Below are 27,520 nucleotides of genomic sequence, written 5' to 3'. Positions count from 1 at the left end.
AATAAAAATAAAACAGTCTGACCGGAGCTCCTTGTGTGTCCTTTTATATATCCTTTGATAAATCGACGATTTCACTCTTTTCCCAACTATGTTCCAAATTCTTCAGTACACTTCCACACAAACGGTATTTGGATGGGAATAGATCGCTATTCAGACAGTTTTAAGCTGCGTTTTCTTGCATCCTGTAGCCAAATAGTATACAGCTACTATAGAAGAGATTAAGCAGCAGATAGGGTAGTATGTTCAAATATATGGAATTTATTTTCTTAAAACATACTCACAAAATAGAATAAAATCATGCGCATATAAAATCCAGCATGTGGACGCCAGACTCGCTAGTTCGCCCGACCCACGGTTTCACTACCACGGCTTCTTCCTCTTCTATAGTAGCTGTATACTATTTGGCTACAGGATGCAAGAAAACGCAGCTTAAAACTGTCTGAATAGCGATCTATTCCCATCCAAATACCGTTTGTGTGGAAGTGTACTGAAGAATTTGGAACATAGTTGGGAAAAGAGTGAAATCGTCGATTTATCAAAGGATATATAAAAGGACACACAAGGAGCTCCGGTCAGACTGTTTTATTTTTACTAATTGCTAGATGTTGGATCCATCTGTGACTGTTTGGCAGCTCCTATAGGGGATAGTGTGCATCACAAAAACACTTTTTCTTTTGAATAAAATAAAAAGTTATGCTCATCTACTCCTGCTCTATATAATACATACAAATTAAACCGCATTTGTCTTGTGACAAATTACAAAGGAAATCAACCATTGCAAAAACCTAGAAATACTTGGCTCCTCTCTGGAAGTTTATCCCGGTGCTGTCCTCCGCTAGTCTTAAAACGCCGGGATCACCTAGAAAACAAAGATATAATTAGAAGCATGGAGTGCGGGGACAAAATGTCTGAAGCTCCGGGCTGCTAATTATGTACGCCCTCGTGTATTCACGCCTCTCACATGACGTCACCTTCATCTCCTAGCATAGGAGAGGGAGACACAGGACATGTATGATTCACTTTAAGGAAATATTCACATGCAGAAGTTCTACAACTGCACTATTCATTTTAAATCCATAGACATGTTGCGATAAGTTATGTTGACAGTTTGATAGCCGGCCCATCAAGCGTGCCCACAGACTATGAGATTATAAAGGTAGGAATGATTCTAGCCTGTAAAATCACCTGGCTACTGGGATCCACAAGTCAATGAGGCCATAGGCACATGCAGTGGCTTCACTACCCACTTGGAAACAAGACTAAGACCGGACGTTGTATCACTGACGTTGTAATAATGGAAGTATATGGTAGCCATTAAAATGATTATTGATTTCAGTGGACTCTTATTTTATTCCTTTCTTGAGCTTTTGCATCACTTCCATTGTTTTTTTTCTGCTTAAAGGGGTTTTCCCACAAAGGAAAGTTAGGCCCTATCCACAGACCCCTCGCCCATGGATAGGGCCTAACTTTTCTTTGTGGGAAAACCTCTTTAAGACTGAAAGATTTGTGCTGCAGCTACAGTCCAAATTTACACTCATATAATGACGGACACTATAGGAAACCATTAAATATCCATTGAAACCAATGGACACTTTAACTGATCCGTTAGGCGTTCGTGATTATCATTTCCGTGACAGAAGATAATAATGGAGGCCCGTACACAGGTGAGAACTGGGCCTAAGGTATGACTGCTGTCTGAACTGTATTATTGATCTATGCCATAGGCCTACATTTTGGCTTTCCTATGATTCTGCCTTTTTTTAGTTTGCTTAAATAAGTCTTCTGGAAACTTCTTGAGCTTCTAAACCTGGGTATGAAACATCGCTACCAATGGGTTAATTTCTTATATTACAATAAATTTGCCCTTGTGTAGACCGTCCACTTTGTTCCATTATTCCCTTGTTATTATTACGATTTTGGTCTATTGTCCATTGTTTTTTTTTCCTCTTAACCAAATAAATCAGTTTTCTTTTCTGCCATACTTTGGGAAAGAACGATTTCCAAATCCATGTTGTGTTTCCTGGCACATTTATCTCATTTCTGCTACAACATCTCCCTTCCTATCTCTTCATCTAGTATTTCTCGATCCCATGCTGTTCTCCGGCTGATAAAAATGCCATATTCTTTCTATTAATTGGATGCATCCACTGAACAGATCTGTCTCTGAATTTTTGTGTTTAAACAGGTGCAATATCGTGAACTAAAACCAGACCCCAGTCACAGCCCCAGCAAAAGGAAGAAAAATAATCTTGGCTAGCCGACGCTACGCATGAAGAAGAGAGGCATCTGCTGAAGAAGGGAAGCCCTACGGCCTCACACGCATTCTCATTGTTTATGTTACCTTATACTGTATTTTTTATCATGATCGAGACAATTTGTATATATTGTATAAAGGCAGATACCATTGTACATTACTAATTTGATATAAACTTGGGAGTTCATGCCTCGCTGTATGAATGCTCTGCCCGGGGCAGGAGTGTGACGCTCTACATGAATCAGCATTCAGGTTAGTGTAGATATTTGTCTTCTATTAATAGTACATGGCTGAGATAGGCATTTACAGGCTGCACATTATATGCATATGCTTTAGCCAAAAAGCTATATTTATGATACAGAGCTACTTTTTGGATTTTTAAAGAATAATATGCACTTTTGGATTCAGTGCCTAGCAGTTCCCTGGTTTTGGTGTGGTAGCTTGGGATTATAGGCGGCTACTATGACATGTAAAGCTAATGTGTGACAGTGTATATTTTGTGATGTGTCCCTCAAGCTCCTTGGTTGGACTATCACACACATAGCCATTAAACCAAAAGTCCAAGAAAATGTTGTGTGTGCGGAGACAAAAAAATGCAAATGTATTGGTTTCTTATGTATCAAGTTAAAAGTCTTAAGTCCATTTACAGCTGCGATCCGAAATCAAATCTTCTGAGGCTTCAATGCTTGCCCAGTGCTTAGGGACACTGTGGTACAAGTGTATTTCTAGGGTAATGTGCGGAAATTCCCTTAAATTTTTTTAATGAATTTTGTTATATAAGATTTATTAAACCTTGATTAATGGAATCAGGATGGTGTCACATTGGCGTTTTTTGTTTCACATCAGTGATTTTTCACTGAACCCATTTTGGCTTATGGACACATTCAGATTTCTGGCTTCAGTGACCCATTTTTTTCAATGGGCTTTTTCACACTTCAGTTTTTTTTGACTGATCAGTTGTTGCCAGCGAACACAAAAAGACCAAGTTCTAAACTGATCATTGATCAGTGAAAAAAAATTAAGTGTGAAAAAGCCTGTAGAAAAGAATGGAACCTATCTGTATTTGTCCATAGGCCAGAATGTGTTCAGTGAAAAATCACTGATGTTAAAAAAAAAAAACATTGTGAAACCACCCTTAATGAACTTAAGGCAGCAAACAAATCAATTTGCTTCATTATAAAGTTTGTGTTGCCTGGAGATAAAGTAAGTTTTTGGGTCAAGGAAGGAGACTAATGGCAGAGGGCCCTTGTGTAGGAATATGTTTTGGCCTTATGCTCCCCAAAAGCTCATTATGAAGCACACAACTTGTCATAATAATCGATTGGTAAGTATCAACTATGTAATAATGCATAAATACCAAAAACTAGACGAAAAGAGGGAAATCCATGCCAAAAATGAACTTTTAAAATAGAGAAACTTTATTGATAACAAATTAATTCTTTAAAATGTACTGAACACCAGGTACTGTGGTCCACGGGATCTCTCTTTCACAGATTTTTCATCCTTGTTTGGGTCTGATATTTTTCAAATAACTGCATGTTTACTTGTAGTATTTATTTGCTTAACTTCTGTGTTTGGGCATGAGTTTTTGCTATGTGGTGCAGTACACATTACTGCCATTAGGAGCAGCGCTCCCTTTGCACTACTCTATATACAGCTGTGTACCCTTACCTGGGTTGTTCATTCATTGTCTCTCCTGGATTTTTTTAGTACATTTTAAAGAATTAATTTGTTATCAATAAAGTTTCTCTATTTTACAAGTTCATTTTTGGCATGGATTTCCCTCTTTTCGTCTAGTTTTTGGTATTTATTCAATGATTGCGAGGGCCACCTCTGACCACGCTGGCATAGTGGAGTTACCTTTATAATTAGGTCTTAAGTGACCTCTGTTATTGTTAGTACTGTTAATCATTGTTGTGTTGTTATGTAATAATGCAGCTTAATACGCAACTAGTACAACTTTTTAGTGGGACATGAGCCTTTCTACCCCCTGCATTCCTGTCAGAGATGAATTAATCATTCAAGCTACGATTTGATAAACCCTAGGTTAATATTAATGTTAACCCTAATTTAAAAATGTATAAAAAATTAATCAAATGAGAAAAATCTGTATTTTAGAGGACTTGAGGGGGATATATTACCAATTTGCAGGACAACTGGAGTTACATCGATTTGTCCAAATTCTGAAAGAAAATGTGCAGTTGGTAACAAATTGAAGAATCGACAAATAGATTTGCTCATCTCTAGTCCCAGTGCATCCTGGTGTCTATAGTTTTGCCTACTATAGGCTATGGTGTACTATTATAGATTACAAAAATTTAGAATATGGACATGTGCACGGGGAACAAAATACTCTCAGAAACTGCAACTGATACCAGTTAACAAGGGGTTGGCCACCAATAACAGACTTTAGCAGGGTAAGTTGAAGACCCTATTAGGGTCTCCCATATTGTACTCACCCTGGTAAAGAGTGGCAAGACTATCCCCTTTAAGCAATTAGCAGAATTGTGAATACAGCTCTGGACTATACAACTTGGCACAATTTAAGAACAGTAAAACCGATGTATTCGCAAATTATTTCAATACACATTGTAAAATGTTAACGTAAAACTACCAACAGAATCCCAGTGTCACTTACCTGTCAGTGTGGGCCCCTCCTTCAGCCACGGCTTTTGTCTGTCTTTTGCACAGCACTGAGGAGCAGCCGGCTGTGCAGTATAGAGAAAACCGTGCATGCATGGGAATTGCCAAGAGCCAGGTGGCGTCACCGACTCTATGGGTCAACCGGAGGAGAAGGAGTCGGGCAGTAAGCTCTGCTAGGGAAACATATAATTATGAGAAGACGGAATTCAGAGGGTCCCTCAGACTCATTAGCATACTCTAAATACTTTTAGGCAAACAAGGCAATACAAAAATAAGAAAGCAAATACTGAATGAGGGGACCCACACCAACATGTAAGTGACACAGGTGTTTGTTACAATTTACATCCTTTTACCATGCGCCAAGCAATGACCAGTGAAGTGATGGTCTGAATGAAAATACTGTTCCAGCCTAAAAAAATAAATCTTTCCCCATGCAGTGAAAAAAAAATTCTGAAAAATTACTTGCACGATTGTGGATTTTAAAGGGGTTGGCCATCATGTTTTCTGTAATGTGTGTGTAAGTGTGGGGAGCAGGACATTAGGAAATTCACCACTATACATCTATTAATAGTTCTGCTCCACCTTCTTTATATGTAAAGTGAAGCCTCCTGTCTTTTATGTGATCTCTGTTTATGAATAAACACTCTGCCAGGATCAAGGTCATGGACTCATAAGATCACATAACCCTCTATCTGCATCATTTTATGGTCAGGAATCTCTGGCAGATTATGTAAAATACAAGAGGCTTCACTTTACATATCAAGAAGGTGGTGCAGAATATAGGTATAATGGTGAATTTCCTAATATCCTACCCCCACACACACACACATTACAGAAAACATGAAATGCTATAAAGTGGCCAACACTTTCTAGCAGGTCAATTAATTCTGTAGACTTTTACTGAGATTTCTGTGGCTGGGTTACATGTCCTAATCATATAGGGCAGTGATGGCGAACCTTTTAGAGACAGAGTGCCCGAACTACAACCAAAATCCACTTATTTACCGTTAAGCGCCAACGTGGCATTTTAAGTAGTAACTTAATGCTACCTGTTCTTCCACTTCTTTCAATTGTATCGGCCGCCTGAGGCCACCAATACAGTTGAAAGAAGGAGGGCAAATTCAGACTTTAATTATGGCTTATCTCCAAGTTGCCTGGGGCAGCAGGAAGATTTGATGGATTTGGTCCTGTTTGGTGAACTCTGTCCTGGGGTGATGGCCCGAGTGCCCACAGAAAGGGCTCCGAGTGCTACCTCTGGCACCCGTGCCATAGCTTCGCCACCACTGATATAGGAGATGCATTTCATCTGATTGGGCACAGGCAAAATCAGGAAAGTTAACAGAGATAATAACATCAGGTAATTAATGCTGGATGAACCTGTTTTAATCTGTTATTTAGTGAATTAGGACAGATTTCTTGTACAATAGCAACAAGTGCTGGATTATAGATGAGTAGACTGCCTATAGATGAGGGATGGGTACGTTGGTGCTGTGAGCCATATTACTCAAACCATACATTATCACTTATCTTTTTATTAAAATTACCGGTAAATCCACCAGGGAAGTGACAACAAAGCCCAAATAAAACATGTTTGGGGATATTTAAAAAAAATAGACAACCTATTGAATTTTTAAAATAAGTAAATGCACTTCTTTAAATATAATATGATGACAATAAATCAATTATAGGTAATTTAGATATTTCCATTTTGTTTGCATTGAATTATGCTTAAATTGGTTTTGATACCCATATGTGATGTGTGAATGACCTCGCCTATTGCAGCTCCTCTACCTCTCCAGCGAGCCAGAAAGTAAGTGGCCTGTGTAATTACACATTACTAATGCACCAAGTATGTGCTCTCATTGTACAGAGTTGCCAAAGTACAGCTTTACGTTAATGTACACTAAGAATTATTTTGTAATACTAGTAGCGACGATGATAATGAACGCTGAAGAACGGCCACAACTTTAAGTAACGCATAGAAAGAAAGACTTCTGCACAAAAAGGGAATTTTCTTTTGTAATATATTGCTGTAATTAGACATTTTCTCTACTTTTTATTACTATTTGTAGCTTGATTGCAAATAATGAATATTGCATATTAGTATGTTATGTGCCTGCGTCCCTGTCCAATGCAGTAGACTCTTCTCATACTTTTAGTCCATAACTGGTCACTAGTATATTTTGTGGAGAATTTAATGATGTGGAAGCACCTTAATAAGGCTAAGTTCACACTGCTGTCAGGATTTGCATTTATTTACCTACGTACAAAAAGATAACGGATGGTAAATAAACGGTAATACAACTGGACGACGGATGAAAGTGTCCATTAACAGTACAAACACTTTACTTTCACTTTCAAGACATCAATCTATAGCTTCTACAGTATATCTACAGTATATATATATATATATATATATATATATATATATACAGTATAGCTACCAATCCCTCAAATCTATCTATCTGTTTGTTTATCTGTCTACCTATCTATATATCTGTCTATCTATCTATCTATCTGTCTGTCTGTCTGTCTGTCTATCTATCTATCTATATCCTATCTATCTATTTATGTATCTGCCTGTCTATCTGATTATCTGTCTATTTATCTAGATGAAGTGAAGTCCAAGTCAGCACAATCTTATAGGCTTCTAAGAAGAAGTCTATAGAAGTCTAAAGTTCACCTCTTATTTTGAAATTAGAACCACAGATTGCTGCCCACTTTTTATTTTATTTATTTTATTTTATCTTTCTATCTATCTGTCTATTTATCTGTCTGTCCATCTATCGATCTATCTATCTGTTCATCTGTATATCTATCTATATGTCTGTCTATCCTTCTGTATATATCTATCTATCTATCTATCTATCTATCTATCTATCTATATGTCTATCCTTCTGTTTATCTATCTATCTATCTATCTATCTATCCATCCTTCATAGATGCCAAAGCATCAATTTATAACTACTGTATCTGTATATCTACCCGTCCATCCCTCAAATATATCTGTCTAGCTATCCTATAGATGTCATCTACAGATTCCTCATTTCTACCTACCTATCAATCTCTCTTTTCTACCTATTGATCCCTCATGTCTATCTGCCTACCTATCTTCCTCTCTATACCTCACATTTATCTACAATCTATCCATCATCTATTTTTCTATCTATATATTAACTGTTTATGTCTATCTATACCTGTCTGTTTCTTAATCTAAAAATGTAAAAACTGACACTTACTATCGCCCCTATTGACTTCAATGTAAAAGATAACTTGTGATCCGTCATAATCAGTGAGGCATCATCCGTTCGGAATCAGTTTTTTTGTTTGTTTGTTTTTTTAAATGTAAAAAAGTACTTCTAACTCCGTCATTCTTTTAGTCCAACAGATGATTGTCTAACTTATGATAATGGAAGACATTAAAAATTGCATTGACTGCAATGGGATTTATAACAGATCTTACTTTTTTAAGCCGAAGCTAGAAACTGAAATCTGAACAGTAGTGTGAACTGAGCTTAAAAAATGTAAAAAAAATATAAAGATCAAATAGTGGGGTAGCTGAGGCAGTTTTGTGAAAATACAGATAATTGCTGTAAGCAAATAATGGGAACAAATAGGAACTTATAGGGATTGTGCACTTTACTTCATATATTTGGGGGGTGGGGCAGGATATTAGATAATGTACCAATGTACATATTCTTTTAACTCGTTAGCTGCCATTCCTGCCCATAAAATAGCCACAGGTGGAGGGTGTTCCTGTGATGTCATGTGATCCTAACTGTCCATCACTAATCTACCTTCCAGGGCTTAAAGATTGTTAGGGTCAGGAATGGCAGCTAATACCAGAAATGGCATTTCTAAACCAGGGGCTTCACTTTACATAGCGATAAAGCGATTACGAACTATTGATAGATGTAGATTTTTAAGTTACTTAATATCCTGCCCTCACACATTACAAAAAACTCAAAGTGCAGTGCCAACTCCTTATAGTATAGAATTATATTATTGTATAGAAATGTATTTTTTTCAAGATTTAAATTCTAAATTAATTAGATCTTACTTTATACAGAAAGTCAAAGTATTGATAGAATACCAAGAAAAAGCCTTGTAGACGACCGAACCAATATCACCAAAAATACTCCAAAAAGTAGAATTGACATTGACAGGTCATGGAATTGTGTACATAATGTTCTATAGTTATAAATGGCACAGAATAAATACTACTTGAGAAATACTTGAGGAATTCAACTGCAGGCATAATCATCATCATGTATCTTAACATTTACATGCATAGACAGATTATTTTTATTGTGTACATTTAGTATATAGAGGAAAAATATCCAAATCTTGTGGTTAAAAGTGAAAACATAACAATAATAATAATGTTGATAATAATGATGATAGGCTTATTACAAGAGAGCATTGTTAGCATTCTATTTTTTTTCTTCTTTACTTCAATGGTGTAGCTTGCAGCTAAAAAGCCCCATAAGCCTATAACTGGTTTTACTGCCTAATCCCACGTTACTAGCTGCCATAGATTATGATATTATACTATACAGATCTATGTACAGCATGCTGATGTCATTGTGGAGATTGTACCATTTGTTAGGACACCATCTGCTTCATGTACAGAAGTAAGTTGTTATGCAAAAATTTAGGAAACTAGGTTGGAGTTTCAGTTTATTCCTCTGTTTTCCATTATCATTTTTATTTATTGAACTATAAAGGGGTTGGTCATTTAATTATTTTTTTTAATTATATATTAATTGATTTTTTAGTAGATATATTGGAGACATTATATTAAGCAACTTACCAAGAGACATTCAGATACAGTTCTGTTTATTTTAATGAAATCAGAAGCCAAGGTGCTAGTTCAGAAATGCCTTCCTACTCCTGTGACAGCCCCCTGTGACAGCCCCCTGTGACGTGCCAGTGACAGACTGTGTAATAGGGAAAGGAGATCATTGCACAGGTACCTCACAGGACGCTGTAGAGGAGCGAGTGCTTAGGGCTGTGGCTTCTAAATTTCATACAAATGATGCAGAACTTTATATTGGTAAATAATAAATTAACATAAAGTTGCTAACTCCTTTAAATTCCAAGCACCCACAGGAGGCACAAACTTATATCTAGCTAGGGCTGTGGACTCTCCAACTGTTACGATGCTACAACTTCTAGCACCCCATTTATGCTTAAATTATAGTTATCAACAGCTTCTGATAAATCTACCCCTGTAAGTCTCAATTGTTCTGCCTATAGACCCCGGCCTATGATAAATCTTACTGGGATTGCGCCGCCAACATTTCTACACAATGAAAATCTTGCGTAGAAAAGCACCTTAGCCTGTGCCAGAAACTGGGTGGCGCTGGTCACTCCCCCTACACAAATAGGCACCGTTCCCGTTTTAGCACACAAGTTCTCCCATAATTTTGTTGCCCATGAATACGTTTGGTCCAAAAAAACTTGCTCTTTGCACCTGCAGGATTAACCATACCACAGCTTGAAATCACTGAACTTAACTCATATCAGTGATTCTAGGTTCGCTCCTAAATATCCTACAAATATACAAAACAAGTCCGATCAAAATCAGTCATGGGCAACAAGCTTTCCTTCCCACTGTGCTGAAGTTCCTCCTTTGTGCACCATATTCTCCACAAGAAGCAATAATCAAAGAGGGAAATTCCTCCATTGTAAAATGTGCTAGAAAAGGAAAAAATAATTAAATAATAATGAAAATTAGAAGCATCTAATGGGTGCCACATTACACTGTGTTACACTACTCCCATGTGTACTCTTATACAATCCAAAATGGCCAAATTAAAATGTATTATTTACTTGTAACACATTTGTTGATTATTTTCAATAATAATGTTAGATATGACCATTGATATGATTTGATAAATGTTCACCAAAGATCACATTGTCTCCAGAAGTTTAGATGTGGGGTAAATATTGTATGAATAAAATAACAGATATGAATGGAGCAAATATTGTGAAGATGACGGCTCCAACCATTTACGACAAGCTTACTGCTCAAAATGCTGCATGTCCCTTTGATGTCCAATATGTCTTTGTGTGTTGACTCTTTCATAGTATAAATACTTATCAAAATTTACAAGAAATAAGTTTTTAAAAAAATGAATCGGGGATCAATCGATGATATATTGTGATAAAATGATATAAGCAGATGCTTGCACTGTTGCCTGCCCTACAACCTACTTATTTTCCATGGTGACCCTCTAAACATTTCTTACCCTCTGAGGGCAGGGGATAATATTACTAAGCCATATCCTTCCAAGCCTTATAGATGTGCTATCCATAGTCCCAGGGCTCAGGTCTCTGATCTATAACCTGTGAAGCCATAATTGGTGAGCCAGAATGGTTCTGTCCGGGAATTGAGATTCACAGGAGAATGTAGACGGGCCTTACTCTGGATTTGTGTACAAGACGCATGGCAGATGTGCCCATCACTGATATTCCTTGCAGTAGACTGGCTTGAAAGGCTTGCTTTCTAAAAATTGTATTCACTTGTTGCTTGTCTAATAAAATAAATGCAATAAACTCAATAATCTGATGTTATTATTTTTGCAATATACCTGCACGTTATCAAGAGAGCTACTTTTTGAAAATCTTTTCTACCTAGGGTCATTACCTTGGATCTTCCTTCTCTGTAATTGCCTCCTCTTATTATTTTTATTTTGTAGCTCCCATTGTTTTAATATTTGTCTATATGGCTTCCTCTCTGCGTGAATTGGCCTTTTCTTCTTCTTTATTATTTGCTTTAAATTTAAAAAAAAAAAAAAGTAATTCATATAAGAATCATAAAAAGTCTGTATATTGCATATCAGAAGAAAAATGGGTTTTTATAAAATTATACATTTAGGAGACTAAGAGATATCAGCCAAATAATAATTTTGGGCAACTGTAAATAAGTTAACAGTAGATAGAGGTTGAACTTACATTAAGGTCTCATGCATGTGACCATTGGGGCATGAGCTAGTAGGTTTTTTTCGGGGCTACTCGCGGCCTCATTGAGCTATGTTCAGTTTGGTCACGAGGCGGTGTCCTAAGTCAACTGCTCACGTCTCAAATTATAGGGCAGGTCCTACTAGCTGGCAGTCATTTTCTACTGACTTCAGGAGGGTGAAGGGTACTCAAAGCCCTGTGTCTGACGACCCTCAAGCAGGGGATCACACATTCATGTGCATGGGCCCTCACATACAGTATGTGTTAATTTAGTCTCCTCAAATTTGGATCAACCAACAATCAAATGTGTATGGGGAAAGCCGCTCTTCCAAACATTGATTTTGGAGGAAGTAAGACCTCTCAGTCTAATTCCACTACCATTGTGTGACATTACAACTATTACAGGAGCCTTAGGGGGTCCATAGATGTCTCTTACCAATGTGAGTATTCCAGAATTATGTGGATCAGAAGCTTTAGGTTATGCAACTACTGAAAACAGGTATAGGGATATCCACGGAAATCAGAACATCCCATTGATTGTAATATATTTCTAGATATGGAAAAAAAATTAAAAACATATTTACATGAAAATAAGTAAAGAAATTATTTTTTTTTTAAAATTGCATTTTTCAGGGGCACCTTTGACTTATTTGTGCCCATGGTAACTATAGTCATAGCTATTCTCCACCTATTTAAATATTGCAATTATATGGCAGAGAAATCTTGATCTCCAGTACGTCAGCGTGCAGCAGGAATATTATTGAGTGGATTTATGTCATGCGTAGATGCGTGCAATTACCAGACTATCAAAGGATGCATTATAAATGCCACATTTCTTTTGAGTTACACAGCAGCTCTTGCCTTTTATGAGAATTATAATGTAAAATCAGATTACCGAGAGTGTTTGGATTAATAACTTTTATCATGGCCATCAAACGGAGTGACATCTGCACCCACCTCCTTTGTCCTGTGTATAAAGTTGATGGAATGTGACATAGGTGCTTGACAGATATCATACTGGTGACATCTAGTTATTTTTCATTGTACCAGTTTTAGTTCATTGACATCCAGCAATTCACCCAGAACACGTTTAGATTTGGTTTAAATCTTACTAAAGAAGGAAGTGGAACTTATTTATTGTAGAATGTTAAGAAAGAGACTATTATTTTACCGGTAAGTTATTTTTCCGGAAAACGAAAATAAAATAGTGAATTATTTTATCAAGTAGAGAAGATATCAGATGTGGTCTGCACCTGTCGTGAGTTTAAAATAGGACCACAAAGTTGGACTGTATATGGTAATTTATAAAGTTGATCATTCTTAATATACTTTTGTAGTAAATGGGAATGGATTCTGAGATTCTGGATTAATATACTACTGTCTCATCAATGGTTGCGGCTACTGCTCTGTATACCCACAATGGATTTACCCCTTAGGGTAGTTTTCTGACCTCCTTGCCACTTTTGTACCACCATTCCTGTGCCCCACTCCAATATACTCACTACACCCCCACTTCTATATACATGTCACTTGTGTCCCCATGCCTTAATTTCTATAAACCTTTGAGCCCATGAGACCATTATAATTTGTGTCTTCACACCTATATAATAAATCCCCTTTCTATTTCTTTCTTCCTATAGACTTCGACTCTCTGGGCTACTTCTCCTATATTACACAGTATTTCAATAAACATTCGTTAAATCTGCAAGTCCATGAAGGTCACAATACGGATACATTCACACACATGTATGCGCTGGGCAAGCACTGTAGCGGAGTAGGAGGAGTGAGCGCTGCTCACCCCTCCCCTCTCCATAGAAAACAGCACCGCCTGGCCACACACACAGGGAAAGATTAAACATGCTTTATCTTTTCCGTGTGCACGGCGTAGAATAGTACAACACATGAAGCACACATGTATGGGCTGTATATATATCCCCCAAACGGTTGTGTGAATGAGGTCTAAGTAAATTACATCTAAGCCAGAACACAGTTGAAAAATGGGAATTATTCTCACCGTTAATTCGGTTTCCATTAGTCCACCATGACGGCCCCACTTGGAGGATGACCCCTTGACCTCTGTAGGGACAGGAAGGAGAGAAGTTAAATACCCACCCCCTGCATCTACACTCCAGTGACTACCAAATAACTACACCGGCAGCGGATGCAACTCATTTTATTGCATGTTTAAATCACACACAATTAATCCGTGAAGTACAGAAACAATATACATGGGTGGGAATCTATATGGGCCGTCATGGTGGACTAATGGAAACCGAATTAACGGTGAGAATAATTCTCATTTTCCATTGCGTCCCCCATGACGGCCCCACTTGGAGACATAACAAATTATATTTCAGGGAGGGACAACAGCTTGTAGTACTTTTTTACCAAGAGCTAACTCATTCGTGTTTTGCAGGTCTAACCTATTGTGTTTTACGAACGTCAACTGGCTAGACCATGTAGCGGCCCTACAAATCTCATTTATGGAGGCCCCTCTTTTCTCAGCCCATGAGGTTGCCATGGCACATGTAGAATGTGCTCTAATTGTCTCAGGTATTGACATATTCTGGTCTGTGTAAGCATTTTTAATAATTTTGATCCATCTTGTTAGAGTGGATTTTGAAGCTTTTATCCCTTTATTCTTTCCGCTGAACTGCAGAAGGATGTTCGAATCTTTTCGCCATGGTTGTGTTGCTTCCAGGTTAAAGAAAGAATTCTCCTGACATCAAGGGAGTGCCACTCTCTTTCTTTTGTTGATTTCGACAAAATGTAGGCAGAATAATCTCCTGGCTTAGATGGAAGCTTGAGGAAACCTTTGGGATAAAATTGTTATCAGGCGTTATTGTTACTCTGTATTCAGATATTTTTAGGTAGGGTTCTTTGATGGACAATGCCTGTATCTCCCCCAAACGTCTGTCTGATGTTATGGCGATAAGAAAGGTCAGCTTTAATGTTAATTCTCTAATATTTTTTGAGTCTAAGGGCTCAAACGGAGGACCAGTTAGATAATTTAAGACAATAGATAAGTCCCAGTTTGGGACGGCTATTTTTATGGTAGGTTTAAGTCTAGAAGTAGCTTTTATAAACCTCCTTACCCATTGATGCTCTGCAAGAGGACTATCAAAAAATGCACTTAATGCGGATATCTGGACCTTCACGGAGCTGGTTTTTGGGCCTTTGCCAAAGCCTGCCTGGAGAAAATCCAAAACCTGTGAGATATTAGGAGAACTCTGGTTAGGAACCTTAGGTCCACAAAATGAAACAAATTTATTCCAAATGCGGGAATAAATAGCATGAGTGATAGGTTTCCGACTTGCCTTTAAGGTCGATATGTGAGACAAGCCTTTGATTCTTAGCAATTCCCCTTCAGGATCCAAGCTGACAACTGGAGAGCCTGGGGATTTGGGTGCTGTACTGGTCCTTGGAATAATAGATCTGTACGAGGAGGAAGGTGAACCGGTTCTTCCAGGGCTAACCTCCTGAGGGATGGAAACCATACCTTCTTTGGCCTGAAAGGTACCACTAGAATTACTTTTCCTCTCTCTCTTTGGATCTTCTGTACCACTTTTGGAATTACCGGAACTGGTGGAAAAGCATACATTAGTGCTGCATTCCAAGGATGTCTGAAGGCATCTAGTTGGTTCATTGGTGTTGAACCGTCTAGCGAGAAGAAAAATTTTGTCTTTGAGTTTGCACAGGTTGCAAACATATCTATTTCTGGGACTCCCCGTTTTTGGGTTAGATGTTCGAAAACCTCGTTGTTTAGGCACCACTCGTTGTTGTTGATATGTTTCCTGCTGAGGTAGTCCGCTATTGCATTTTCTTCTCCCTTCAGGTGGACTGCGGATAGGGATAAGTTCGGTATTCTTGGTGCCTCCTTGGTGGCGTAGATAGGCCACTAAGGTGACGTTGTCTGAATATATTTTTACATGGTGAGATTTTATCAGATCTCCGCTGATTTTTAGGGCTTCCCATACAGCTCTCAACTCTCGATAATTGGAAGAACGATTCTGAATGGATAGGGGCCACTTTCCTTGGCCAAGGGACCCCTCTACGTTTGCTCCCCATCCAGTCAAACTTGCGTGATAACAGAGGCCATGGATGCCAGGTTACCCCTTTCTCCAGGTACTCCTGATGTGTCCACCATACTAAAGCGTCTTTGATCTCTGCAGGGATTTTTATTTTCCAGTCCAGATGAGCTGGGTTCTTGTCCCACATGGATAAGACCCAATTTTGTAACCTGCGAGTATGGGCTTGACACCACTGCACTGCTTGGATACATGCTGTCAGTTGTCCTAATAGCCTCATTACATTTCTTATGGAACAATCGTGTTTCTTCCGGAATAATTCCACTTCCTGAACAATTTTCAACCTTTTCTCCTGTGGGAGGAAGGACATTTGGAGTGATGAGTTCAGAGAGACACCCAAAAATGTAGTGATCCTGCTGGGTTCCAGGTTTGACTTTTTCCAATTTATGATCCAGCCTAGTTGTCTGAGGATGGTAATCGTAAAATCCCTGTGTCGGATTAGCTCCTGTTAGGATCCTGCTACAATCAACAAATCGTCTAAATATGGAATTAGGACTATCTTCCTTGTTCTTAAGAAGGCCACCACTTCGATAATAATTTTTGAAAACGTCCTCCATCGCCTTGTACTGGAAGTGGTGTATCCGACCTTCTGGGTTGAGAACCGCAATTCTGAGGAACTTCTGGGACGTTTTGTATATTGGTACGTGATAATAAGCATCCTGTAAGTCGATCGTACACATGAATGCCCCCAGAGGAATCTGCGTAATTGCTGAACTTACAGTCTCCATTTTGAATTTCCTGTATAGGATGTACTGATTTAGACCTTTCAGGTTGCATATCATCCTGAAAGAACCGTTGTTTTTTTTTATTAAGAATAATGGGGAGTAATGACCTTCTCCTATCTGCGAGACTGGAACAGGAATGATGACATCTAGGTCTAGTAATTTCTGTATTTCTGTCCACAGCTGAAGGGTAAGTTCTGGTGATGGCTGTCTGGTAAGAAAAAATTTTGTGGGAGGAAGAGACGTTATCTCCAGCCTGTAACCGTCTTCTAACATTGTTTGAATCAAGGATTTCCGTGTGATGTTTGTCCACTGCTGGTAAAACTTTAAGAGTCTTCCCCCCACTCTGGCGCCTTTTTCTGAATGATGGGGTGGTGTTGCTGGAGCTAAGGAGGAAGCCCCTTCCTCTCCCACCTTTGGGGTAACTCCATTTCCCCTGCTTTCCTTTCCCTCTGTAAGGTAATTTCTTCTCTTTCGGATCCCGAAAGGGCTGTTTCTTCTGACCCACTTTTGCTTCAGAAAAGCCTTTTTTCCTATCAGCCGCCAAGGATGGCGTCCAACTCGTGTCCGAAGAGGTCCTCTCCTTGAAAGGGAAGGCCACATAATTTAGATTTGGATCTGAAATCTCCTGTCCACTGTCTTAGCCAGAGCGTTCTTCTTGCTGAATTGGAAAGTGCCCCTTCTTTTGCGCCGAATCTTACACCCTCTGCTGAGGCGTCCGCGACAAAGGCAGCTGCTGACTTTAGTATGGGCCTGGTTTCTAGGAAAATTTTTCTTGGACTACCATCCTTGATATGGTTTTCTAGTTCAGACAACCAGAAAAACAGAGTACGAGACACCGATGTTGTGGCGATATTAGACTTCAGATTCCACATGGCCGATTCCCATGTTTTCTTCAGCAGACTATCTGCTTTTCGGTCCATGGGATCCTTTAGTTGGATAGCATCTTCAAAGGGAAGATCGGTCTTTTTTTCAATCTTTGTTACTGGGAGGTCCACTTTTGGAAAGGTATTCCAGATTTTCGATTCCTCCTCATCAAAGGATAGACGATTTTTAAACTCTCTTGATAGAGATATTCTGTTTTCTGGATCTCTCCATTCCTCAAGGATTAGATCCTTCAGGGTTTTATTGATCGGAAAGATCCGTCTCTTTTTTGCTTTAAGATCCCAAAAAGCTCGTCCTGGATCGATTTTGGCTCTTCTATTTCTTCAATCTTAAGCGTGTCTCTCATGGCTTTCAATAGTGGTTCTAGTTCTTCCGACATGAACAAATATCTGGATTCCATCTTAACAGCAGATGTGGATGGAATAGAGTCTAAATCTAACGAATCCTTGACTGAATTGTCAACTGACTCAGCTTCGGACTCTGATTGGTATTCTACCCTTTGCCTTTTTGATAAAGGCTCCTGAGGCAAAAGATTAGCTAAAGATGAGGCTAATGAACATTGAACCTCCCCCTTAATAAAGGTTCTCATTTCGTCCATAAATGAAGTTTTCTCCTCTTTTAAGAGGCTTTCAATACAATCTTTGCAGATGGCTTTCTTATAGTCATTAGATAACTTGTTAAAGCACATATTGCATCGGCGGGAGGTAACTTTTCTTTTTCCTGCATCTTTTGGAGGCAAATCCTTCGGTTCTCTATGTTTCTCTTTCGGTTCCTACCAACAGAGAAGGAGAATAGTATTACTATTAAATAGTAACATAAGTACTTGTGTATGTTAGGATACAACCCACAGTAACACATAGACACCCCGAAACCACTCACAGGAGCTATAGGCGGGGGATCTACAGACACAGCCTCCATGGCGCAGGATTCAACACTGCCAATGGTTATACACAGCACCTATGTATACACATATATACACTCACTGGCCACTTTATTAGGTACACCATGCTAGTAACGGGTTGGACCCCCTTTTGCCTTCAGAACTGCCTCAATTCTTCGTGGCATAGATTCAACAAGGTGCTGGAAGCATTCCTCAGAGATTTTGGTCCATATTGACATGATGGCATCACACAGTTGCCGAAGATTTGTCGGCTGCACATCCATGATGCGAATCTCCCGTTCCACCACATCCCAAAGATGCTCTATTGGATTGAGATCTGGTGACTGTGGAGGCCATTTGAGTACAGTGAACTCATTGTCATGTTCAATAAACCAGTCTGAGATGATTCCAGCTTTATGACATGGTGCATTATCCTGCTGAAAGTAGCCATCAGATGTTGGGTACATTGTGGTCATAAAGGGATGGACATGGTCAGCAACAATACTCAGGTAGGCTGTGGCGTTGCAACGATGCTCAATTGGTACCAAGGGGCCCAAAGAGTGCCAAGAAAATATTCCCCACACCATGACACCACCACCACCAGCCTGAACCGTTGATACAACGCAGGATGGATCCATGCTTTCATGTTGTTGACGCCAAATTCTGACCCTACCATCCGAATGTCGCAGCAGAAATCGAGACTCATCAGACCAGGCAACGTTTTTCCAATCTTCTACTGCCCAATTTCGATGAGCTTGTGCAAATTGTAGCCTCAGTTTCCTGTTCTTAGCTGAAAGGAGTGGCACCCGGTGTGGTCTTCTGCTGCTGTAGCCCATCTGCCTCAAAGTTCGACGTACTGTGCGTTCAGAGATGCTCTTCTGCCTACCTTGGTTGCCACTCACTGGATGTTTTTTCTTTTTCGGACCATTATCTGTAAACCCTAGAGATGGTTGTGCGTGAAAATCCCAGTAGATCATCAGTTTCTGAAATACTCAGACCAGCCCTTCTGGCACCAACAACCATGCCACGTTCAAAGGCATCAAATCACCTTTCTTCCCCATACTGATGCTCGGTTTGAACTGCAGGAGATTGTCTTAACCATGTCTACGTGCCTAAATGCACTGAGTTGCCCCCATGTGATTGGCTGATTAGAAATTAAGTGTTAACAAGCAGTTGGACAGTTGTACCTAATAAAGTGGCCGGTGAGTGTATATATATAAGCATGTGTCCAATATCTGATATATATACGCAGGAGGTATATGGTACATACTTGCCTTTGGCACACAACCTTGTGAGGTAAGGCAATAAAGATGGCCCGATATGTTAAGCCTGGAAGATATACAGCGTTGCTTTAAACAAACTAGCTATCACAATTCATTGTACAGGGAGCGCCATTGTATAGATACCTTACCACTGCTAAGGATCACAAACGCTGAGTTCACCAAATGCATTAGACCTCAGATCAATGTGCGTCCGCGCTATATTTAAATCTTACCGCTCCACGCGCCTGTTTCCGGACTCGATTTTACCTCACTTCCGGTGCGCCACCGGAAGTTGTCACTGGCGGCCGCGTCAGGCACGCCGCCGCCATTTTGTTGAGGTCCGGGTGTCGTTAACCTCACGGGGTCGCGGACAGAGCCGGAACTACCGGCCCAAAATGCCGACAAGGGAAGGGTCGTATGCACCGATCGCTGTCCTGGACCGGAGGGGTAAGAGGAGGATCCCCGCGTCACACATGCTTCCCTCTCACTGTCCCTCTTGGATGGAAGGATCGGAGGAGAGATTTTCTCTACAACCTGCCCTGTGTAGGGACAGGGAGACACTGGAGTGTAGATGCAGGGGGTGGGTATTTAACTTCTTTGCTTCCTGTCCCTACAGAGGTCAAGGGCTCATCCTCCAAGTGGGGCCGTCATGTGGGATGCAATGGAAAATATTTATTACATCTATTGTAAATTACAAAGAGCACATAATCCCCTTTATCAATAATACAGTAACACAGTGAAAATATTCTTAAAATGTAAAAAAAAAAAAAAAAATTACCATTTTCTAGGTAAAACCTGAAATGACTATGCTGATGAAACACCTCTTACATAGAAGACTTCTTTGAAGTGCTTAGATGCACATGCGGCTGATAAAATGAACTATTGCTTTTATCCTTTTTAGGCAATAATAATGAAAGGAGGTGTAATGATTATATGTTATCATTACAAAGTAAAACAATATCAGTCTGATAAATAATAGACGCCGCCTAAGGCCAACCCAACACTAAAGTTTTAACATATTGTTAAGATGAATAATTGACAGAAAGACTGGAATAACAGATGAGGGTTATTTGGACGCATTGTTTGCTTATCATTGAAGTGAACTGTAAGATGTTGTTGCAACATTTCTTTAAAGCAGTCAGATCACATAGACCTGCATCTGCCGGCCCGGCCTAAGATGCGCTGCAGGGAGAGGACGCCAGGAGTCAGCGCTGGAGGGCGAGTACTAAGTCTATTTTCTTAAGGGGGCACTCTGCTGGACATTTTATGCTGGACATTTTATTCATTGGAGGGGCTGCTGTGGACATTTCATTGATGAGGGGACATTTCCCACCCTAGACTTATACTCCAGTTAATATAGCTCCCCAGTTTTTGGTGGTAAAATTAGGTGCCTCTTGTGAAGGAAACTGTGACGTTCCAGACCCCTGAAGGGTACACATGGTCACTTAGGTATCCTTTTATAGACACTCCCAGAACGCACAGGATCTGAGAGGCACAGGAAGTGATTTAAAGTCGTCCACACAACTTCCGGATATGGCACAGCAATAAATCACAGCCCTGAATGGCTAAAAGATCCCTTTCACTAGCCTCTGTGAAACAGAATCTTATCAACCTAATGAAGCTGCCACCAGTTCTTCTTTAAAATAAGCAAGGTCCGTAATGGGATTATATAGGGTGAGGAACAGAAGTTCAGTAAGTTACCTTGTATGTGGGCCTAATGGAACCTGATCATCCACACCTTAAGATCTTTTCCTGCACTTGATGGTATAATGGGTTCAACAACAGGTACCCCTTCCTTGTAGGGGAGATGGACAAAAACAAGATTAAAGGTAATAATAAAATTGAATCTTTATTAGTACTGCAATTTATATATATACAGGTGCCAACATTGTTATGTGCCAGCTCTTACCAGTTAGGGGTGATAGTACTCCTCTGCCCAGGGACGGCCGACCACCTGTTAGATAGATCTAACATGAATATTCCCCCCCTACAGGGGTTTTCTTGCATTCCTCCTAGACAAGTGATCTATGGAGATACTACACATCTAACACATCTTTTTGCCCAGCTCCACGTTGATTGCTACACGCACACCACCAATCTTCCTCCTCTGCTCAGGCTGGTCCGCTTCTTTATCTGTGCCAAACCACTGTGTTTTATACTGTATGTCACATCTTTTATGTACACCACCAGTGCCAACAATGTTGGCACCTGTATGTTTTTGTATGTATATATATAAATTGCAGTACTAATAAAGATTCAATTTTATTATTACCTTAATCTTGTTTTTGTCCATCTCCCCTACAAGGAAGGGGTACCTGTTGTTGTCTATTTAGTGTTCTGGACTAAACAATCAAATGCGTAATTAGAGTGGGCCACGGTACACAAGGACCTCGTTAGGTCACTACACATATTGAAAATTCACTGTAACCTGTTACATAGTTGGCCCCTACCTCTGTATCCAACTTGTCTCTTAACCGGTATAATGGGTTCCCAGACAAAAGACAAATTTGGCTCAGAGGTGTCTGATTATATCAGGTGCTGATACACCTCTGTTCACACCCAGGAGGGGTCTTAGGTCCCTCCTACCAGGGTATCACGTCCCGAACCCTGTAGAAGCAATAGCTTTTCAAGGGATAACATAGAGCTATAAGAAAAGATACAACAGATGAAGACAAATCGATCAACAAATTGATGAAGACCTCAATAAGGGGACATCTATGCAAAATATACAAAATCTTACTTTTAGTTGTGCTCAATATAAACTGACTTCACATAACCTTTCTTGAGAGGGCCCTAAAAGTCTGAAAAAACATGTATTTTTTTCTTATGTTCCTAGAAAAAAGAATGGGCAATAGTTAAAGTCAAAATTTGTCAATGAAGAAATGCCTATTTCTGTTTCTGTCAAGAAAGACCAGGCGTCTATTAATATCTGTCTGGATATACTCACCATCTAGACAAATTGAAAGTTGTTAGAATTACGGTCATAAAACAGGAGCACTAACAATAACTTTTGATAGTCAATAAACTTTATTGTCCATCTCAGTATCTTACCAGCTTATTGCTACTAACGGGCATAACTGCTACCGACCATCAGAATGTGAGCTCTTAGCTTATATCTGTAGAAAAATGGTCAAACTGATAAAAGAGCATTGTACAAGGGGTTAAGCTGTTATGAAGTATTAATGTCACTTATTTTAGTTATCTTATATACAGATATTTGACTACAGGGAAATGCCTTTATTTCGTCATTTTGAGAAATTCCCAATGGCTTTTAACTTTGTAATACTTATATCCCCCAAAGTATGAGGACAAGTGGCCCATGATGCTATATGGGCTTTTGGGACATCCCATTCCACAATCATTTTTTTCTTTTTTTTTTTTTTTTGCGATTTAGTTTTTCACTCCTCTCCTTCCAAAAGCCATAATTTTTAGATTTTTTTGTTTACAAAGCTATATATTGTTATAGATCCATAGATGTCTTCCTATATTTGTTATCCATTTTCTTTTAAAATCTATTTACAATCAAATCAGAAGTTACAAAAGTTCAACAAGACAGTTTCCCTGACCCTGAGCCATCAAAGTCTCCTGCAAAATAGTAAATCTGTCTTTACTCCAGACTTTCTGGTTTTCCTTTACACCTATTTTTTCCATTTTATGCCAGAACAATGAGAAAAAAATTTAGTGTGTTACAAAAACCCTTAATTTATAAAGGACAATGAAAATATTTAGTGTCTATAAAACAGATGTAATGTGTGCAGATGGATAGTGTGATGTACCAACAATACTTGGGCATATATATCTAAGTATCTCCATAGATGCTCTATAAGGTTTAGGTCAGGGCTCTGGCTGGGCCAGTCAGGAATGTGCACAGAGATGTTCTGAAGCCTCTGCTTTGGTATTTTAGGTGTGTGCTTAGGGTCATTGTCTTGTTGGAAGGTGAACCTCGGGCCCAGTCTGAGGTCCAGAGCACTCTGAAAAAGTTTTCATCCAGGATAACTCTGTACTTGGCTGTATTCATCTTTCCTTCAATTTCAACCTGTTGTCTTGTCCCTGCATTTGAGCTCCTTCCGCCCAAAACATGATGCTGCCTCCACTGTGTGTCACCGTTGGGATTGTATTTGCCAGGTGCTTAGAATTAACACCAAAAAGTTAGGTGGTAGGTGTTGATTTTTAGACCACATACTTTTTGATGTACAGTGTGAATTGGTTTGAGGTGTCGATTTTCAACTTTGGACTCTTTCTTGTTGACCAATACAGATAGGCACCTGTATAACACCTACAGCACATCCACTGTCCTACTGTTATATCCTATAGAGTTTTCAGTGTTGGGTCAGTGCTGAGATCATTTTAAATTAGGTGATGAGCAGTGCCTGATTTGCTCCACACATACCACTTAACACCAAAAAGTTTAATTTTGCTCTTGTCAAAGCAGAGAATCACATTTTTTGTAGGCTGGGAGTCCTTCATGTGTTTTCTTTGTAAAGTGTATGAAGGCTTTCAAATATCTTGCACTAAGGAGAGGTTTCAAATCGGCACACTCTGCCATAAAACCCTGACTGGTGGAGTGCCAGTTTTGTGCATATCCTCAATTTCTTCTCTGAGCTCCTTGGGCAGTTCCTTAGACCTTATGATTCATATGCTCCCACATCCACTGTGAGCTGTGGGGTTTTATATAGAGAGGTGTATGCCTTTCCTAATCAAGTCCAATCAGTTTACAAATAGCTGGACTACAATGAATGAGTAGAACCATCTCTAGGAGGATCAGAAGGAAATGGACAGAATGTGAGGTAAATATGAGTGTCACAGCAGAGGGTCTGAATACCTATGACCATGTGATATATCCTGGTTTAATAAATTAGCTAAAATATCTACATTTCTGTTTTTGTCTGTCAACATGAGGTGCAGAGTGTATGTTGAGCAAACTTTTTTGATCTTATCAATGGGCTGCAATGAAACAAGGAGTGACAAAGTCTGAATACTTTCTGTACCCACTGTATACTGCAGATTGTAATGTTGGCATTTTGTGTGCAAATAGCATAACAGTCTCTATTAGATAACTTTACAGTTATTTCTTATTTTAACCTTGGATTTTAGTGCACTTCATAATTCAATATAAACTAATGTATACTGCTATGAAATACACCTAAGGCTCTCTTTGCTGAGCCCAGTGGTCAGAGCTCCTTAGGCACCGCCGCTGGTATTCCAGCATCTGGAGTTACAAACACCTAAGGCATTTTCAACCTCATACATAATATGAAAATGGTTGTGACCGGGCAATAAAAAGCCCAGTACTGTCCATAGCACAAAAAAGTTAATTCACCCTCCTGCAAATATTTCTGGCTTTAAAAGTTCCAGTACTTTTAGAAAAGGATGAGAAATATGTTGTATTGTTACGGATATGATTAATTCTATTGTTATCCCCCAATTGTAATAGCCTGTACAGAAACAAAGCAACAATTATTTCTGACTGATATATATCATCATCACTGTATAACTTAATGGAGCTTTCTTGAGGACATTCTGTAAACTGTCAGTCATAAAGAAGGGTCTGTTATGCCACTTGCTGGCAGTGAGGCAAGTCTTCCCATGGCTCTGGAAGTCAACATCACAAACCACTAGACTGATGTGGGTAGTGGCAAAATAGATGAGTCTTACCGGTCTTGCTGTAGCGTCAGTACATACCCAGTCTATAAGATGGTAAGGAGCTACTTACATTCCGATGGTAATTTTATAGTAGGATAAATCAAAGCAGGTGCCTGACACCCGCCATTATCTTGTACTCTTTCCCTATAAAAAAAAAGACACCCGCATTTCCCCTCATCCCCTTTGACAGCGATTATGACTGATCTCTTAGTCTCAGAGACCTGTACTGTGATTGTATGTAGCTCATAGAGAATTTCATACTCCCTCTCTTGTGTAAAAGGGAGCAAAACTAGGACAAAATAACAGGAACAGAATGTAAACCAGTGTCAGCATTTGGACCTTCCTCAGATGCGCAAGTTTTGAACAAAATAAAGGCTTCTAGGATCCTGTTTTTTACCCCTTCAGCTTGCTCAGGATGTTTCCTGTGACTCCTGGCACCTCAATCTGGAAACACCAACAATTGACCTAGTCAGTCTATGTTGTTGTTGTTACTTATCTCAACACAAAGTGAGAAAATACCTTTTTAATAGTATTACATATTTAAAGGGAATCTGTTCCGATTCTGGGCACTGAATGACTAACAGGACCCTAATGAGCAGTGGTTTGGGTGTGCCAAGTCATCCTATATTAGTGCTGTCCAAGAGTACAAACACCTATACAGGCAGTCCCCTACTTAAGAACACCCGACTTACAGATGACCCCTAGTTACAAACGGACCACTGGATATTAGTAATTTACTGTACTTTAGCCCTAGGCTACAATAAACAGCTGTAATAGTTATTAAATGTGTCTAATGAAGCTTTATTGTTAATCTTGGTTCTTATGACAACCCAACATTTTTAAAATCCAATTGTCATAGACAATTGGGGTTAAAATTATAAAATATACTGTTCCGAATTACATACAAATTAAGAACAAACCTACAGACCCTATCTTGTACGTAACCCGGGAACTGCCTGTACTTGTGTAGAGATGAGTCCAATGAACCCAATCATGGATCAGATCCATCTCTGTAGCTCCTGGTGCCTGCGTGTTGCTTTGATGAAGGTGGTGAAATTGGGATGTAGGACTCCAGCATCTTATAAGGACTACACAGAAGTCAGGACCCAGCTCAGTATAACTGCTTTACAGTCTAAAAGGGGGTAGGCCATCTCAAAAGATAAACCTAGACAGGATAAGGGTAGGCGTTTTTACAGTTTTTGGTGAATTGCAGAGCTAAAGGTCGCCAAGATCATCAAAACTTAAAACGTTGTTGTAATCTTTGTTACAAACCTAGATTGTTGATTTTCCTTAAACCCGTTAATGCCCCCATTTCTGCTTCTTATTGTGGCCATAAGGTACTTCAAAGTACTATCAAAAAACTTGATGAACCCCAAGAGTGTACAAAAAAAAAAAAAAGGTCTTTAGGCAAAAAATAAGCGCTCACACAGCCACATTGACAAAAAATATTAAAAAGTTATGATTCTTGAAAGGTAAGGTTTTTTCCCCCCAAGTCGATTTTCATTATGCAAAAAAGTCAGTAAAAAAAATTGAGATAAAAATAGAAAAATAGGCCAGGAATTAACATGGAAAACAGATGCAGAGATCAGGTTAATAAACTGCTCTGATAAAACAATAATGTGAAACAACGCTAGACTTTAAATAGATTTTTAATAAACATACAAAAGATTTTTACATTAAAACATTCAATATTCAAATATTTAACATAACAAACAATACAAATGAAATCAGATCAACACTTTCACTCCCTTTAAGGATGTTTTGTTCATTGTATAACAGTCATTAATAAAGTAACATTCAATACTGAAACACACTTTGCATGCTAACAACAACGGACAATTAGGCAGTAGGCAGGAGTTGCAAAAGCAGCAGTGTATGAAAACTGTTGCAGAAAAAACTTAAAGGGGTTGTCCACTTTCAACTAATAATTGATATGGTTTGCCTGATGAAAAGTTAGACAATTTCTCAGTGTACTTTCTATATCAATTCCTCACAGTCTTCTAGATCTCTGCCTGCCATCATTCAACAGGAAGTTCCATTGTTTACTTCCTGTGGATTGATACCAGTCCAGGGTCATGTGATGTAACACAGGTGCACGGCTCGCTATATCACAGAGTAATCCGAGCTGTGTGATACGAGCTGTACACCTGTGTGACATCACATGACCATGGACTGAT

The 27,520-nt window shown here is 39.2% G+C and overlaps 1 protein-coding gene and 1 long non-coding RNA gene across 5 annotated transcripts in view; one reads left to right on the top strand and one right to left on the bottom strand.

The window, feature by feature from the left end:
* The window catches only part of MCTP1 (multiple C2 and transmembrane domain containing 1), a 486,374-nt gene extending 479,090 nt beyond the window's left edge, over positions 1-7,284 (top strand). For both annotated transcript variants that reach the window (XM_072139702.1, XM_072139697.1), the window contains one exon: positions 2,186-7,284. In XM_072139702.1, coding sequence (XP_071995803.1) covers positions 2,186-2,257 — 72 coding nt within the window. In that variant the 3' untranslated portion in view covers positions 2,258-7,284. The remainder of the gene's footprint in view (positions 1-2,185) is intronic.
* LOC140120779 (uncharacterized) lies at positions 799-22,527 on the bottom strand. Of its 3 annotated transcripts, none has more exons than XR_011853979.1 (5): positions 22,441-22,527; positions 12,300-12,413; positions 11,550-11,676; positions 4,893-5,070; positions 799-859 (listed from the first exon to the last, which is right to left on the bottom strand). It is a non-coding gene; the product is annotated as an uncharacterized lncRNA (long non-coding RNA). The 3 variants fall into 3 exon arrangements; XR_011853981.1 differs by having other exon boundaries at positions 4,893-5,067; XR_011853980.1 differs by lacking the exon at positions 12,300-12,413.
* Between the last annotated feature and the right edge of the window lie 4,993 nt (positions 22,528-27,520).

This window comes from Engystomops pustulosus, chromosome 1 (genome assembly GCF_040894005.1).
Source record: "Engystomops pustulosus chromosome 1, aEngPut4.maternal, whole genome shotgun sequence".
In the NCBI taxonomy this organism is placed as follows: domain Eukaryota; kingdom Metazoa; phylum Chordata; class Amphibia; order Anura; family Leptodactylidae; genus Engystomops; species Engystomops pustulosus.
The sequence above is the reverse complement of the archived record's forward strand: the minus strand, read 5'-3'. Positions and strand labels throughout refer to the sequence as shown.